General features: G+C 36.6%; 2 protein-coding genes across 2 annotated transcripts; both read left to right on the top strand.

The window, feature by feature from the left end:
• Positions 1-3,647: 3,647 nt before the first annotated feature.
• On the top strand, positions 3,648-7,209 carry polr1d (RNA polymerase I and III subunit D). The gene is made up of 5 exons (XM_052574509.1): positions 3,648-3,769; positions 4,498-4,595; positions 5,358-5,434; positions 6,689-6,771; positions 6,905-7,209. The coding sequence occupies exons 1-5, from the start codon at positions 3,671-3,673 to the stop codon at positions 6,944-6,946; spliced, it is 399 nt and encodes a 132-aa protein (XP_052430469.1). The 5' UTR covers positions 3,648-3,670; the 3' UTR covers positions 6,947-7,209.
• A 1,385-nt stretch (positions 7,210-8,594) lies between these two features.
• On the top strand, positions 8,595-15,899 carry sybl1 (synaptobrevin-like 1). Its single transcript, XM_052574507.1, has 8 exons — positions 8,595-8,800; positions 9,968-10,138; positions 10,222-10,279; positions 11,968-12,105; positions 13,199-13,289; positions 13,375-13,442; positions 13,519-13,611; positions 14,354-15,899. The coding sequence occupies exons 2-8, from the start codon at positions 9,993-9,995 to the stop codon at positions 14,420-14,422; spliced, it is 663 nt and encodes a 220-aa protein (XP_052430467.1). The 5' UTR covers positions 8,595-8,800; positions 9,968-9,992; the 3' UTR covers positions 14,423-15,899.
• The last annotated feature ends 2,748 nt before the right edge of the window (positions 15,900-18,647 follow it).

Below are 18,647 nucleotides of genomic sequence, written 5' to 3'. Positions count from 1 at the left end.
ATCTCAAAATAAAGGCTGAAAATATTGGGGCACATGCCAAATGAAAAACGGTTTCCTGTTTATGCACTCTCACTTTGAGAAGCTGAGCTCTTCGCACCTTTGCAAAACCTTCCCACAGTTTGGGGCGTTGCATTTTTCTCAGTATCTGAAATCTAGCACCATTTTAGTCAGTTTCATAAACTAAAATGCATCGCTTTCACCCCACGAGTGAGACTGAAATTATATTTCGACCTCGCAACTAGGAAACATGCCCAGTTTCCTTTTCAGAAATCTGGTCGATCTGGTTTTCTGAGGTGAGGGCATAAGATGAAGGTGTTCTTTTGCAAATTAATCACATAATGCTGAACTGTCTGTAAAATAAACCACTGGGACTGCGGAGGTGGAAACTTGTGTGACTTTAGTTCAGATTAAGATGAGTTTGTAGAAATGTTTCACTGCACCTATGTCTCTTCAATGGATGCTCTGCAGTGAATGGGTGCCGTCAGAATGAGAGTCTGATAAAAACATCACAATAATCCACAGCACTCCAGTCCATCAGTGAACATCTGGAGAAGACAGAAGATGAAACACATTTAACTTTAAACTCTCGTCTAAAATACAAATCCAGTATATTGCTTTCTTACAAACCTGCAGATGTTTGCTTCACAAGACTTCACAGATCATTTCAACTGAAAAGCTAATAGGACATTTTAACAAAATATTAGATTTTTTGAACAAATAGCCATCTGTTTTTGTGCCGTTCTGTCCCTCTTGTTAGTTTATATTATATTAGTGCCATCTTGTGGCTAAGGCTCACTGTTGATTTCTGCAGGATCCGGACTTTACTCTGAACATTTAGCCTCGTAGCACACAAACATCACACACACGTTTGATGAGTTAGTTTTCATCCAAGCCTGTATTCTTTTCTGTTTTCTCTTTTGCAATATGTTTCTAAAACCTTTACACTTAGATAATTAATTTAATTTGTATGTAAAACTGCTTTTAAAATCCTAAGTCTGTACAAAACAGATGTTTTCCAGATAAATATGCTTTAACACACATCTTGGAGATGTATCTGTAAAGCACACAATTTTGTAAAGAAAAATTTCAAACACTAAATTACATGTGCACCTTTTCTCTCTCCAGTACTCAGAGTAAGGACTTGATCGCAGAATTGTTGTGAGTAAAATGGGCATTCACCACATGTTTTACTGTGATTGTGGTTGCTCCGGTTGTGAGTTTAATTGCATCAATTTGATTGAAGTATTTAGTTTGCATGAAGTAAAGATTAATTGCAATATCATTTTAATCACAGTATGAGATGCATGTAAACATGAATTAAACAAGCCTTGTGTAAACCTAGAATTTCTGGTTTCTAAATATATCATGAATTTCTAAGAGTCCGTGCTCTCAGACGCTATGTTTATCACACAAAGCTCAAATCAGTGTTGGCACAAACCATGTTGGTTATGGTAATTTATTATTATTAGTATTATTATTACATTAGCACTGTTTCCCTGCTGTCTTTGACACTGACAGAAACAGATCTGCAAAGGACAATGGTTACTATTAAGACAATGGTCTCTAACAATCAGCGTTTATCTCAAGAACAGAACACCACAAAACAAAAAAACAAAAACTCAAAATCATTTCCAGTGGCACTTTTATTTCAGGCAGATTCATTCCTAACCATAATGATTGTATTTATTATCTTGTCAAATTCTTAAATTCAGATAAATATACAAGTATATGCATCTCTTTTTTTTTTCTTTTTTTTGAGAGAGAGAGAGAGGTGTCATAAACATATTTACAACACAAATACAATTTCATAAATGTTGATCACAATGCAGTACAAGATTACTTGTCAAACAAATGCAGAAACTGTGTAATGTACATGATTACTTCCAATAATCTTGAAAATAGATCAGTATTAATAATACAACACAAACCCTGTGATGGTGACACTGTCACAGACAACTCATTTCTTGAATTTGGGGACATTTTTCTTGTTTATCGTGGCATTTCCACCCTTTCACACCATCACCAGACTAGTGTTAAGTGTTGCACATGTTACAGGGGCAGAGATGAGTGTGTGTAGTTTGTGTTTGCAGCTGCGTGGCACTTACACACCGTTATTCACTTCTGTCTTCTGTGGCATACGCACTGATGAACATTTATAATGTGCACTGCAGATTGTGATGTGTGAATAAAGGTCTCTAAAAGCATGTTTTACCGCATTAACCTCCGTCCCATCATCACGCGTGTGGTCTTCATGAGCACTGGAACACAGACTCAGGAAGCGTGGTGTACACATGATCAGACCGCAGCTGTGGGCTCATGGGACGGGCCCCTGTCTCACCATCAGTGGAAAACTGCCTTTAACCATTAAATCATTATTGCAGCACTCAATTCTGCTCGCTTGCCCAATTCTGTAATCTAAAAATTATAATTATTATTATTATTATTGATGTACTCATTTAACCAGGAAGGTCCTGCTGAGATGCAATATCTCCAGGTCAAGATAGGCAGCAAAGAACACATTTACAGAGAAATACACATCACCACACACTTTTTTTTTTTTTTTTACATCAATAATGTGTTATTAGCAAGAAATATTAGCAATAAATCAAAGTTCTTGTCATGGTCATGGATGGTAAGCACAAATTAACCATGGTTTTGTTTCTTCAAATAATAGTTTACAAAGAAGAATTAAGATTTTTAAGAATTAAGTATTTTTTTTTTTTTTGTGGTTATAAATTAAGGCTGAAGCAAATAACAGCCTTTAAAATTGCTTAAAATTTATTATATAAAACAATGAGGCAATAATGATTGGTTAATTAATAATTAAGTGGTTTCATTGAGTAAAACTGTTAATAATGTAATACAGAGCTACAATTGTAATGTGTAAGTAATACAATATGATTACAAATGATATATATATATATATATATATATTAAAGTTGTATTTTGCCCCCTATAGTAGGTGTTTTTGTTTTTTACATACATAATATTTCTACTTAGGCACCCTTTTTTATATTCAGTTTCATCACAAAGACATAATGTGAAAAGGGAAACATTGCACATCTCATGCAAAACATAACAACAAATACAAAAATGAGAACTGAATACAAACGTACATGCAAACAAAAACAAAAACAATAAAAATAAGAAAGAAAGAAAAAAAAACAGGATAAAGAATACATATATTAGGACAGTTACATACATTTGAAAAGCTTTAGAATGTGTATTGTTTATATAAGCATCTTATTTGATAAAACGTTGCTAAGATAATTAACAGATTAATAATATACTTTATCAGAAAAAGATGGGTTTTGAAAACAAAGTAAAATATCACGAGGTTCTAAATTAAGGGCTTTGTTTATTTCTTTATTTATTTGTTGTTATGTCTATTTTAAGCCAGCAGGGCCCTGCTCCAGGGACACAGATACACAACAATCACACAGACCCTCAAACTACACACTTTCATTGTTGCTCCACACTGTCATTTGTTAAACGTGTGGGTTTAAAAACAAACAAACAAAAACATTACAAACAGCAAACTGTATGCCTTTCCTTACAAGCACCAAGACGAAGAACAACAACGCAACAGAGTTTCATAGTTGTCGGACTACAAGTTCAAACTCACAACTCAATCTGCTGCTGTTTAGCTCAGGTGGAGTCAGAGCCGCGCATGCGCAGTAGGACGGAGTCAGAGTCAGAGCCGCGCATGCGCAGTAGGACGCGCAGCGGCAACATGGCGGAGCCCGCACCGAAACACGCGCTGGAGATGGTAAATCAAACTTCATTATTCACGCATTCTGTTTTACGATTGTATTACATGACAGTATGAAAGCCATCACCTCTGGGTCAGATGTGTGAGTGTTGTTATAGTAGAGTCGCTGCAGTTCATCGTGTTTCTAGAACAGATACACATTACATGAACACAAACACAAGTACATTACATTAATAGTGTTTAACTCGAACACATGACTTAAAACAGAAAACAAATACTGTTTGTAGATAGACGTTACTTAAAAAATCTAGTCTGTCAATAAGATAAAAGACAGATTAAAGTCATGATTTACCTGTCTCTAGATGTCTGTGAAGAATCAGACATTTCTAAATAAGTGTACACTGTACAGATCTTCATACAGTCACTGTACTTTCTGTTAATCATATGCTAAAATATAATATTACTATGTATGTGCAGATGAACGAATGTGCTAACGTTTAGTTTGTGCTTTAGTTTTCATTAATTTCTATTTCGAATTTAGCAGTATTAACTTTTACTTTATAAAACTGTAGCCTAAGTGTTTTTAGAACAGTGCAGCACAGGTTACAGTACTTTCATGTGTTAACCCTCGAGGGGCCTTATGAGACGTGATAATAAACATCAAGAGCAGTTGATAGAAGATACTGAGAGGTGTGATGTGTCTGGAGATGATCTTTCATCACTATCTTCTGCTGGAGGTGAGAGGGGTGTAGGTGATGTGTTCTGGTGCTGTGTTTGTGCTCCAGGTGCGCTCGGACGGAGCAGACGAGGGCTGTGTGACCTTTGTGCTTCATGAAGAGGATCACACGCTGGGGAACTCTCTCCGGTACATGATCATGAAGAGGTCAGACACCGCTCACATCCATGAGAGATCATCTATCTGATCAAAAACACCAATCCTGCTAATGTTATTAGAATGTAAAATAATGGTTTCTCCTTTAAAGAGAAAGATTTTCATGATTTCTGAAGATCATGTGACACTGAAGACTGGAGGAATGATGCTGAAAATACAGCAGAGCATCACAGAAATACATTACACTTTAATGTGTATTAAAATAGACATACACTAAAAAATACAAATAAAATTATATGCAATTAAAATACACTTGAAAAGAGATTCACATAGAAAAACTTTATTTTAAATCGTAATAATATTTCACAATATTATATTTTTCCTGTATTTTTTATTTTTCCTTTATGAGCAGAAGAGACTTCTGTAAAAAACAATAAAATGCTTCTGATCCCAAACTTATGACCGGTAGTGTATATTTAATAAAAATGTGTTATGATTATATATTAAATATATTTATATATAATAGTAAATATAATAATGTTTTCTTAATATAAACTGTGTGTGTGTTTATATACATAATAAACATTTGAGCTCTAATCAGACAATACAGTCTAGATCTGTCTTCTATTACCTGGGATTATGACCAGATATATTTGATCTTCTATTTTGTCAAATGTTGCAACAAGATTTATTTATTTGTGTGTGTCTGTACATGTAATAATAATAATAATAATAAAAACTTAAATTAGCTATAAAAGAGCATGTAAAGCAGGTGTGTTTAATGAATCTGTGTGTGTGTGTGTGTTTCTTCAGTCAGGACGTGGAGTTCTGTGGCTACAGCATCACACACCCGTCCGAGAGCAAGATCAACTTCCGCATTCAGACGCGAGGTGAGACACTAGACACATTTCCACAGTCGAGCCTGAAGCTTCACTAAAACACGTCCTTTACACGCCTCTCAGAAACAACGTCACGAAACCCCATCATTACACCATCAAAGAGAAGTTATCAGAAAACTAAGAAATAAGTCACTGGAACTAGTGCGATCACAAAACGAACATGATAAAAGAGCCGTTTGTTTGCATGCTTTGTTATATATTCACATTCAAAAGCATCAGTGTTTTATTATAGTAGAATAAGTGATACATTGGTCGTAATGATTTAATTTATCAGGACTCGAAATGAATCACAAAGAAATAAATGTATTTCTATCTTATTTATTTATTTTTAATGCTCATGAAAATAGCCTGCTTATGCAGTCGAGTCTGTTTCTGTTTATTTGTAGCCTATACGTCACATTAAGAATGAATGATAATATCTCTATTTTTATAAAAGCTTTTATTTAATATTAATATTTTTTTATGATAGGCAACATGAGCTAAACTCTCGAGACGAGGCTTGTGACAGATAATATAAGTTACTTAATAAATACACGATTGTGATAGAGAATAAGAAGCTGACGTCTGATTTCTTCAAGCGGTCATATTTACCATGTTTACTATGGTAACATTAATGTTTAGCGTGCATAGTCTTTTACATCGCTTATAAATATTTCTGCCTTGTATGGTGATTATAATCCACATCAGATCGGATTATTTCAAACACACGCTGCTGACTAAGAGTGAGTTTTGAGCTCAACTTATTATAAAACGTCTTTAATGCTGGTGTTACAGCTGTTATCTTTCTGAAATGATCCGCGCTGACGCTCTCCAGACACGGAGAAACTCCTCTTTGTTCATAATGGATGTACAATCAGAGTCAGAGTTTACTGTCATGGTTTTGAGAATAAAAATTCATTTTAGATGAGATGTTAAAAATCAGTGAAAGCATAAAATATATTTCAATAATAATATTGAATGTTCAAATTCTGCAAATGCTACATTTTATCAGTCTTTCAAAGACAGAAGTAGATTTCAAACTATTATTAAGCTTTTTTAAAATGATCCTAGTGGACAAACCTGCCCTGATCTCTGTTGTGTAGCTGAACGCATGTTTACTTCCCTGAACACATCAGAGCAGACGCTGAGGACAGCACGGATTCCAGTCAGATATATATATAATTGGGCACAATGCATTGAATACAGTTGGTTGTAGCCTATGACTGTGTCCTGATCTGTGTTCCTGATCTGTGTGGTGTTGTGCAGATGGGATGGCGGCGTCTGAACCCCTGCGCAGCGGTCTGAATAACCTGACTGAAGTCTGCAAACACGTGCTGCACACCTTCGAGGTTAGTCCTGACAGACACTAACTAAAATAATGATTTAGTGTTATTATGCTGAATTGAAATGAATGTTGTCATGTGTGATTTGGTGGTTCTCAGACACTGATTCTGCAGATGCATTAATGTCTGTGTTAAACAGGTACGGATGCAAGCGTTCAAGGATAAAGAGGAACCCATGTGATGAAGATCAGGATGAAGGCATGCTCCTGTAGCATGGATGTGTGTTATATTATGTTCATTAACACTTGTAAACGGCTTGTGCTGGTGCACTAAAACCTTACCAATCTCACATCGAGGAGAACCAGTTTTGATTTAGTTTGTCTTTCTGAGAGAAATGCATGTAATAAGATCACACGAGGAGTTCATTTTCAGATGAAGTAATCACAGATATGTTTTGGATTCATATTTTTCACATTGTTGTCATAATAAATGCTATAAGAAACAGTGGTGATCTGTGATGATTTATTCCTGAACATGTCTTCAGCAGGTCTTCACTGGATCAGATCCAGTGTTTCTCCTCACGGTCCACACCTCTCTTTATTCTGAGCTGCACTGATGAAGATCCCAGTGATCTGAGAGTGTGTGAGGTTTATATTCAGAGCACATCTGCAGTGTGAACGCAGCTCGTGAGGATATAAACACACCAGAAGGACGTGTTGACTGATTCTTCACTCACTCTCAGTAGTGTATATATTAACAGTGAGAGTTACCTGCGTGCTTCTCTTCACATTTAACACATCATTCATTGACTCTTCACAGATACAAGGCTTTGTTGATATTACAGATCATATTTTCACACTGTATATCTGTGCTGACAGACAAGGCCCTGGTTTATATTATCATCTGTGCTATGTATAGACCAGAATCATGTTTTTCCAGCTCTATCTTTATTCAAATAATGCTTTGCATGTCTCTTTAAATATCACCCTCCGAGCCATTGCTGAGTTACGGATGTTGAGTCTGTGTGACAAAGTTTTAACTCACAATCTGACCACACTAGCCCTTTCCTGTACTGTGTTAAGCTAACTGAGACTGGTTATAGCACTTATATATCATTGCTCTTTTGATGGTTTGGATTGCTTCTGATGTCCTCATCTGTAAGTCGCTGGGATAAAGGCATCTGATAAATGATTAAATGTGTTTATAATTAAAGGGTTCACTTCCACGTGTTCGTGAATCAGATGCTGTTCAGATCTGATCAGAGCTCATTCTGTGACTCGTTTCTCTGGATGGGATTCATTGTGATTAATGGTTTGACAGCAGTAGAATTAACACAATATAAAGTGATTCTGATTATTATCAATATTTCTATATTGAGTTTTTAAAATGATTTACATTTTTATAAAACTCTGGCTGTTTGTTAAAGATTGCCTTATTTTTATATCACACACACACCTGTAGAAAGATGCATAAAACAAATCGATGAAGAAAACGCTCAAATAATGCATCTACTGCATCTAACTGTTAAATATATAGTACTAAACAATACATTGCAAATTTGTTATTTTTGGGGAAATGTTTCATTACTCACATTTCACTGCTGGTTATATATGCTATATATAATTCTGTATGTGACGAATACAAATCTTGAATCCAAGCAAGAATCCAGTTAACTAACTGGTTTTGACTTGTCACAGTGTCAACAGATAATGTTCATTTACAACTTTTTAGGTTTAGTTTTAAGTCATTTCTTGTGTATTTGTCATTTACAACTTATCAGTTATTTATGGTAGGTTTTTTACATTTTAATTTCGGTGTGTGCTTTATGTATTGATTATTAACACACAAACGTCTACCGTGTGCGCGCGCGTGTGTGACGCAAAGCGGAAGTCTCGTGGTCGCACGTAAGTGACGCAACGCGGAACACAGTCAGTGACGTTTGTTGATTTTTTCGACTTGGCACAGACCGGTGTTATTTTTAACTGTGGTGTTTATTTATGATTTCAACCATGTTTGTGAGGAAATGAAAGTGTCGTTTATGCCACTGCGCCTCAAAGACATCGACAAGAGCGGCGCTTCATCGTCAGCAGTTCAGGTAACCGTTAACCGATCGATGAAGCCGCTCGCGATTGATCTGTTCACGGTCAGTTCTGATCGTGTTCGTGTCTCACGATCACTGTAGCTCGCTTATTAACCTCAGCAGCGCATATAATAACACTCACAACACTCCGGTGATGATTGATGAACGTCACAGTGCTAGCTAATATAACGTTACATTAATACACGCTGAGAGCTAGCATCAGGCTTTAGTGTTGTTTATTAGACACACAAACACACGTTTGTCCAGTACAGCCTGACAGTGCAGATGATGATATAGTCTAGTGTGATCCGGACACAGCTCGGTGCTGTGTGGCGTTAGATTGGATCTTTTAGAGATCATGATATTCGCAGCACTATCAGATCATTCAGTACATCAGCTCAGACTCTCGGAGAGGGAAGTTACTCAATCTCCCTCGAGTTCTTGATGCTGTCGATGTGAAACACTGTTGATCAACGGTGTGGGGGAAGTTACTTTAACAGTTAATGCATCACAATACTGCGTTACTCACTAAAAAGTATCATATACGTTACTCTTTCTTCTTATATTAGTTCAGTTAATATGTCCCACAGTGTCTGTATTCTTGTTTGATTAATGTCTACATGAATTCAGTGTTCCTTCTGTTCTGTGTCTTATAGAAGTCTTTCTAAACCAACAGTTAATCACTGCTGTCCTCAGGTCTGACATTTAATGGATATATAACAATTAACTCCCAAAACGATGAACTCTTGGATAGACCTTGCCCTTTAATGTTCACGTGTAGCTTGAAGATAATTGTAGCTATAGTTTCCCTGTTATACCCTTATATGATGATATTCCATGAAGTATTTAATCAAAAGAAATCATATAAGCTCATGAGAAAAGTGTAATTTTCTAACACCAGAGTATAACATCAAAATAACGAGCTGTTTTATGGATGGTAACTCTAATATTATTACTGAAAGCTTATTAGTAATCAGTTACACCACTAGTTAGGTACAAGAAAAGTAATATTACTGTAACTAGTTACTGTCCGAAAGGCCATGGGTCAGGGATCTCCCTCAGAGATGATTTCCTTCTCTGTTTTGGGTCCTGTCATGCTGGCTCTGTCTTGCAAATCACAGTTCCTCGATGTACATAAAATAGACTTTCATTAGTGCTCTCTGTGGTGTGTGTGTGTGTCAGTGTGGGATCAGCTGTGTGTGTGGCGATGGCGATCCTGTTTGCGGTGGTGGCTCGAGGATCCACTGTTCTGGCTAAACACGCCTGCTTCTCTGGAAACTTCCTGGAGGTGACGGAGCAGATCCTGGCCAAGATCCCGTCTGAGAACAACCGGCTGACGTATTCCCACGGCAGGTGCGTCTCGTCTGACACCGATCTGTGAGCTGTGAGTCGACCGAGACCCGCTCTCACGATGTGTGTGTGTGTGTGTGTTACAGCTATCTCTTCCACTACATCTGCCACGAGAGGATCGTGTATCTGTGCATCACTGATGACGTGAGTATCTGAGCTCCTTTATCAACGGTTCGCTCATCTGCACAGCTTCTATTTTGTCATTTAGAATTTCTTATGAATAGTATTAAAATATCGTCATGTTGTAGTGAACGAAGGATCAGTATTTTGTCTCATCTCATGAGTGTATTGTCACACCCCTAGAGTCGATAAGAGGTGATACAGCTCTTAATTTTCCAAGTGTATACAGCTTTCAATCTTTAGGTCAACCTGAAAAAGAGAATAAAAATCAGTTTAAATAAGGAAAGCGATAACTTTGTCATAGTATCCTTTCAAATGTTAAATTGCCACAGTCATTGAATGCTTAGCATGTGCTGCGCTCTGGAATAAAGTTCAGACTCCGGATCTGTTCTGCTTTAACCCCTTCAGTGTGTTTATATTCTGGGTTCATCTGTCTACACAAAATACACATCATCAGTAAGGTGTTTACTGAATTTAGCCGTTTAATATCTGCGTTGTACTAATCTACTATATTACGTTACATTAGCCGACCTTCCTTACAAACACATTTACAGTTATGGGATGCATTTCTGATCTCATATTATAACTTATTATTTCTCTCGGTTCTGTTTCTGGGACAGACTGCATAGCTTAGTTTATTGGGAGGTGACGTGATAAAAGAGCAAACGAGATGAGAACAGTCCTGTCTGAAACGTTACACAGTTTTTAAAGGGACAATAAGTAACTTTTTAGGTATTTTATTATCTAAAATCAATATTTTTATTCATAAATATGCCCTCAATGGTGTACAAATACCTATGCCAATGTTTAAACTAATCCTTGTAAATGAAGAATTTATTATCTTTATATACATGGGACGGGTAGGTCGACGGAGGCTTCCATGTAGTTCCGCCATCTTGCAAAACTATAATAGCAGAGAGGGACAAAAAGTACTAAGCCAACGCGTTTCCACAGCGCGTTTTCGGTCAGAGCCAGAAACGCAGGTGCAGAGCAGTGAGAGGCGCTTGAAACTGCACCGGCAAGTTTAAAAGTCTGGATTGCATTCTTATTATGGACCATACATATGCCGCGCCACAGGAGAAGAAAACATCGTCGCCAAAACAGTCAAAAATAGAACGTAAAAGGAAACGTGACCGTAGATTACAGAAAACAAGAGTTAATGTCGGGGAAGCTTTTTCTAGGTGGAAAGAGCTAATGCTTGATAAAGATTTCAAAAGAGACGCTGAAGTGGCCAGTTTTCTTCTCGACAGGTAAGTCAGTGTTACAGTCTATATTATAATATTTTCTTTATATCTAACAATGCATATAATTCAGAAAATATAACGAATAAATTAGACATAACTACTAATTACAATATTTCATGTTTTCCACAGTCAGTAATTCATACTGTAACATTCGTTTGTTAGTTGTCATGTTGCAGTTTGTTTGAAATAACACACCTGTTCACCTGAAGGAAAACTCGACGAAGTGCTATTAGAAGACATCCCGTCAAAGCTTTTTGGTACATATCGCCTACCGTAGATGCAACGCGCATTTGAAAAAGCGAGGCGCTGGAGAGCAAAATTAGTTTGAATGCAAAATACAATTTCACCACTAGATGGGAGTAATTCCTGCTTAGTGTCCCTTTAATGATATTCTGCTGAACTGAACTAATGTCTTCTGATGACTGAGTCAGTAAAGGATGTGATCTCTGAGCTGTGTGTCTCCTGCAGGAGTTCGAGCGCTCGCGTGCCTTCGGGTTCCTGAATGAGGTGAAGAAGCGCTTCCAGACCACCTACGGCTCTCGAGCTCAGACCGCGCTGCCCTACGCCATGAACAGTGAGTTCTCCAGCACGCTGGCGGCGCAGATGGTACGCTAAACACACGCCTGCTCATTCCTACACACACTGCTCACTCACTACTGTACGGCTGTACGGTTGATCTACTCTCTTGATTGATGACTAATTTCTCCTCCGAGAGATCATGAAAGAGAATTTAAACTTAGACTGGGGTTTGCACTAGAGCTGGGCAATCTGGCAAAAAAAATAAAAAATCTTGATATTTTTCTGAACCTTTGACCAATTCTCAATCTTTTACATTTCTTTTAATGATTTTTAACTAATCACCTTCAAAATGTGACTACAAGTTACTTTTCTTTATTAACCCTGAGACAATTTTATTTATTTGACATGTACAAAATATCTTCATGGAACATGATCTTTACTTAATATCCTAATGATTTTTTGTCATAAAAGAAAAATATAAATTCTGAATTTTCAATTTTTCTGCATTAAATTGTAATGCTTAATAGTTAATTTTAATAATCCAAAAGTGATTTATCATCCTAATTATTTTTTTTAAAACTTTAACAGTACTAAAGCTCTATGAAATCTGATTTTTTTTATTTTTATGCATAGTTGAACATGGTTGATCACAGCACTGATGGGAAGACATTGTGCAATCACTGCTCATTTCTCCAGTAATGATTATATTCACCTTTATTTAGTCACAGCACATCAGACTTTGTTTCAGTGCTTTCTTTCTGAGTACAGATGAAGAAAATAAACCAGCGAGTTTCAATAGTTAACTGAAAGGGTGTAGATGAGGGCCATGTGCTCAGGATTAAGAGCTTTATTGAACGCTTTCACATGACTGTGTTAATCTGTGACCCTCCAGTTAGAGAAACATGTAGTTTATGAAGTCTACGTTTAGCAGGCCCTTCTGAACTTCCCACAGTCCATCAGTGATTTACTGTAAACATACCACAGTCTCCTCGGAGCAGCTCCAGTGCTAATAATGCTAATGTAGATCCACAAAAGTGACACTTCATCAAAAAAACAAACAGCTTCTGCTGCACTGTGTTGTAGGCATCCATTGACCCATGAGTCAGTTAAACATTGTGTTTTGATGATATTATCAGAAGGACAGTATGTCATTAAACACACGTGCTTGTGTTATTACTAGAAACATCACTCGGATCCCAAAGGCTCGGACAGAGTGACAGAAGCACAGATGCACGTGGACGACCTGAAGGGCATTATGGTCCGAAACATCGGTGAGACTGTCTCTGTGTTCAGTGATCAGTGATGTCAGCGGTGACTCTGGAGTGAACGTGTGTGTCTGTGTGTGTGCTGCTGTAGATCTCGTCGCTCAGAGAGGAGAGAGACTCGAGCTGCTCATCGATAAAACGGAGAACCTGGTGGATTCTGTGAGTGTCTGTTTTAAACTGTAGTGCAGGTCTCTCTCTGGGATGTGTGTGATGATTATTCCTCTCGTGTGTGCAGTCTGTCACCTTTAAAACAACGAGCCGTAACCTGGCCCACGCCATGTGTATGAAGAACCTGAAGTTAACCATCATTGTTGTGATCGTGGTGCTGGTAAGTTCTGGAGCGAACCGCAGAAAAGCGGCTGCACAGTGATAAAGAGGAAAATAATGATTCAGTAATTATTAAGTTCAAAAAACACCGTTTCACTGAATAAAACCAAAGGAAGAAGGATATGTAATAAAACTTGCATCAACATTTTTCACTCAGTCTTCTGCTGTACAGTCTGTTATATAGTACTGAGTCTAGTACTGAGTCTAGTACTGAGTCATTTTTGAATAAAGCATCAATCCCATCCAGTGAGTCACTTCCTGATTGACTTTCATTAAATATCACAGAGAACAATAGTATTAGCTGCAGTAGGAGAAGGCTCTGTATATAATGAGTTTTGTATACTATGAATTATGAGCTGTAGAGCGAGCAGACGTATTTTATTTTTGGAGTCTGCTGCTCGGGAACATAGTTCTGGGAGTTAATTATAACGAAGCGCTTTGACAAAACATTGCTCAATTAAGGAATTTATTTGGTAAAAGTGTTTCCTCTTTAGTTTATGTGCATGTTTTCGTACCAGATAAGACAACTTACTTATATATATAGGTGACTTGACTTATGATGTTATTTTGGATCTACAGGCTCACTTTACTGTACTTCTTTCACAAAGACACAGAGTTCTCCAAATGAAATGTTGATATTGCAGTTTGGTTTTTATAATGCCATTTTGTTTTTAGAAGGTCCTGTTTTTGCAGTCATTGCTGTTACATAAGCAGTTGTTCTGGGCTTTGTCCTGTGCTCTCAGGTGGTGCTGTATATCATCGTGACGGCCGCGTGTGGAGGACTCAGCTGGCCGAACTGTCGGAAGCAGTAGAAATGACTAGAGACTCACAAACACAGCTCTGAGCTCCTGCTGGTGTCCTGTGCTGTTCCTAACAATACTTCAGCATCACCACCTTCACATGTTCATCCTTGTCCTATGTGTCTGAGGCTTTGGGTTCTTTTCACAATGTTGTAATGCAGTTCAACTACAGGGAGAATTTAAAGGAGTAGTTCACCAGGAAATTAAAATTGTCATAGATGTTAATTCATACTGCTCTGGTTTAGTTTTAGAAAGTGGCATAAAAGTATCATAAAAGTTGTCCGTATGACTAGTGCACTGTATTCATGGTTTTCTGAAGTTGGTTTTTGGTTTTGGTTTTTCTAGCTGTATGTGAGGAATGAAACTGAAGTCATTATTCACAGAACATCTTCCCCGTCATGTGTAGTGCTTAATTCTCATCTGAATGCACAGTTTTTAATACACATTCATTATTATTATTAAAGGACAAATAAATAGTTCTTTGAGATATTTAAGTACTTGAATAGTGGATTTTAGTTGGGTTTGTTTCTTCCACAAAGCTATGTACGACTTGGCATTGTGTGTTGGGGACTTCTTTTATGATACACCGGTTTTATGATCTGTGTCGTTTTATTGCATGGAAAAGCAGTGTAAATCATCCACTAACCGCTTTGATTTGTGTGTTTCATGGAGGAAAGTAAAGCAGGACTAGAACGACACGAGGCTGAGAATATGAGGGACTTTTCTAGTTTTGGGTGAACTACTCAAGCCAGCGGTTACTAATCCTCTTCATAACTCACAGCAGAAGAGCTTCAAGAGCAATGATCAAATATATCAAATATAAGAGTATTGACCTGGCACTTGTGTTTGCTCTGTTTTAATTAGGTTTGCTTACAGCAGTCATTATATGTATGTAATCATTTACATTTATAGTTAGCTTACTAAATGTGTTTTCTACAGAATGAACTAATGTCAGTCACCAAGATTGTTTGTGATCGATTGATTGATTGATTATTGAGTAGCATATGAAGTAGTTTGTCTACTTTAAATTAGTCGTGTGATATTGTTCACAGCGCAGAGCTAATTGGATTAAAAACTGCATGTTTCTGGTTGAATCTTGCAAAACCTGTTAATGTTTCAGCCCAAATTAAAGAGCAAATTGGATGGAAGCTAGATCATTACGAGGCCTGTTTTTTTTTTTTTTTTTTTTTTTGTATTGAATTATTCAGCACATTTTCCTGAAATTATCACTTGAAAAAGAAAGAATGAATCATGTATAAGCTTCTAATTCTGACATGAAATACACAGAATAGTAAACAACCATGTATAGAAAACAATATAAAGCTATATCCAAGTATAGAGTGTGATTTGCAGGAATAGAGAGAGTATGTACGGGCAGAGTGAATACATTTAAATGTAGTCATCATAGTGAGACATACAAAAGACACCTGTAATGTACATTTTGTAATGATGTGTACAGCTTAAATAAAAATGCTTATGTGTTGCAAAAGTTGATACATCCTACACTGATCTACGTTGATTAGTCATTTAACAAGGTAATATATACACAATATATGCACTAAATATTATTTTGTAGCAGTAAAGGGAGCAGTATCATTGATCTCCATCGGTGTACCACAAGGCTCAGCACTAAGACCATTGTTTTTACACTTCACATGCTACCCTTGAGAAATATTGCTAGAAATACCACAGTGTTAGTTTTCACTGTTAGCTGATGATACTCAGCTCTATATTTCCTTGATGACTGACAAAACTAACTATTTAGCTAAAATAAAGTTTTACTAACACACTATAACTGATTCCTCTGACCAAATTTCCCAAAGCATTTATTAAATAAAAATGTTCAGTTTTCTGTGTTTTCACTGTTATATCCTCAGGAGCACAATTACGCATCTCATGAACAAGTCCAGATCAAAAAACACAGGCCAGGAATACAGTAACTAGCAATCTCATGAAGACAGAAACTAACAATCTCATATGAGAGCATATGAAAAATAATGTGATCATCAACACGAACCACATATAAATGAGATCTGCCTTATGTTACAGAGTGAAATGTGGATCTGGAAAATGTTAAAGGCCTGTACAAGCTTTGGGAGAACTAATGGAAGCCATTTCACATCACACTTTGCTTTGATAATATTACTGAATGTGATCCAGATGTAGTAGTTGATAAATTTGCAGTTATCTCAGCCTTTTGCCCAAAATGTAGCCTTTTTTTTTATTACTTTTTTTTACAAAACGTACCTACATACCAGTGTTTTTTTTAGTACAGGCTCTGTTCTTTTTTTTTTTTGATGTGTTGCACATTCATATATTCATACAAAATATGAAATATTTTGGGGCTATGAAATGTTTGTGAAAATCATCAAAAACGCTGGCGATGGTTTGGCAACTGAAAAACAAATGCTGGCAGGGAAAGAGTTAACTCAGAGGCGTTAATTATTGAACTAAAAGTCTCCATATATAATAAACTAAAATAATAACTTAATGTCTGCTCAGTCAGTTAGGAATCTGGGTGTGCTACTTGATAGAGATTTGTCATTTGAAAAACACATTTCTAGCATTTGTAAAACCAGTTTTTCTATTTTAACTCTTTCCCCTACAGCGTTTTTTGTTTGATTTTGTTTTTTAAAGTTGACAGTCACTGCCAGAATGTTATCAATTTTCACAAAGCTTTGATGGCCCCTAGAAGGTTTGTTGTATGAATATCTGAACATGCAAAGAACAGTGTCCACTCGTAAACAAAACCCATTTTATTCTAGTTTCATGCTTTTTTTTTTTCTTGAAAACTGTTGCACCAATGGCTTTCTTTTATAATTTTATCATTCTTGTAAATCTTTATTTAAAAATATATAAAAGTTCATCTTCAGAGGCTATTTTTAATATATATATATTTTAATTAGTATAAAGCACAAGTGCATGAAGTGATGATTAAAGCTATGGTGAAAATCATAATTTCACATAAATGTATTGTTATATAACAATGGGAAATGTTCAGTGCAATCATGCATTTCAATTCATACTTATGTATATGTATACATGACACTGCATGCACAAGCTACAGCTGTGAGAATATGCTTGGTTAGCTTTATTTGTGATTGATGTAAACCTGCACCGATATGAGCTTGAACAAGAGCAGTTCACACTGTTGAGGATGAGAAAACCTCTATCTGCTCTCTGCTGAAGCTGTGACTCCGAAACCTGACCAAATGAAAGAAAAATCAAATACAAGTTCAGAAACATCATGGATCAATTCCACAAGAACGTATCTGGGTAATATTTCATCCCCAAATCAGAGGAAAAATAAATTATATTTTTCATAATATATTTTTTCATTAACATTACAAAGTCGACCAAAATGATGCAGTCACTAAATTGCTGCTTTGTTGAACAATAAATACAATTTTAAAAACAATACAATACCACATACAGTATTGTTCAAAATAATAGCAGTACAATGTGACTAACCAGAATAATCAAGGTTTTTCGTATATTTTTTTATTGCTACGTGGCAAACAAGTTACCAGTAGGTTCAGTAGATTGTCAGAAAACAAACAAGAGCCAGCATTCATGATATGCACGCTCTTAAGGCTGTGCAATTGGGCAATTAGTTGAATTAGTTGAAAGGGGTGTGTTCAAAAAAATAGCAGTGTGGCATTCAATCACTGAGGTCATCAATTTTGTGAAGAAACAGGTGTGAATCAGGTGGCCCCTATTTAAGGATGAAGCCAACACTTGTTGAACATGCATTTGAAAGCTGAGGAAAATGGGTCGTTCAAGACATTGTTCAGAAGAACAGCGTACTTTGATTAAAAAGTTGATTAGAGAGGGGAAAACCTATAAAGAGGTGCAAAAAATGATAGGCTGTTCAGCTAAAATGATCTCCAATGCCTTAAAATGGAGAGCAAAACCAGAGAGACGTGGAAGAAAACGGAAGACAACCATCAAAATGGATAGAAGAATAACCAGAATGGCAAAGGCTCAGCCAATGATCACCTCCAGGATGATCAAAGACAGTCTGGAGTTACCTGTAAGTACTGTGACAGTTAGAAGACGTCTGTGCGAAGCTAATCTATTTTCAAGAATCCCCCGCAAAGTCCCTCTGTTAAAAAAAAAGGCATGTGCAGAAGAGGTTACAATTTGCCAAAGAACACATCAACTGGCCTAAAGAGAAATGGAGGAACATTTTGTGGACTGATGAGAGTAAAATTGTTCTTTTTGTGTCCAAGGGCCA

Source organism: Carassius gibelio, chromosome B14, assembly GCF_023724105.1.
Source record: "Carassius gibelio isolate Cgi1373 ecotype wild population from Czech Republic chromosome B14, carGib1.2-hapl.c, whole genome shotgun sequence".
Classification (NCBI taxonomy): domain Eukaryota; kingdom Metazoa; phylum Chordata; class Actinopteri; order Cypriniformes; family Cyprinidae; genus Carassius; species Carassius gibelio.
The sequence above is the reverse complement of the archived record's forward strand: the minus strand, read 5'-3'. Positions and strand labels throughout refer to the sequence as shown.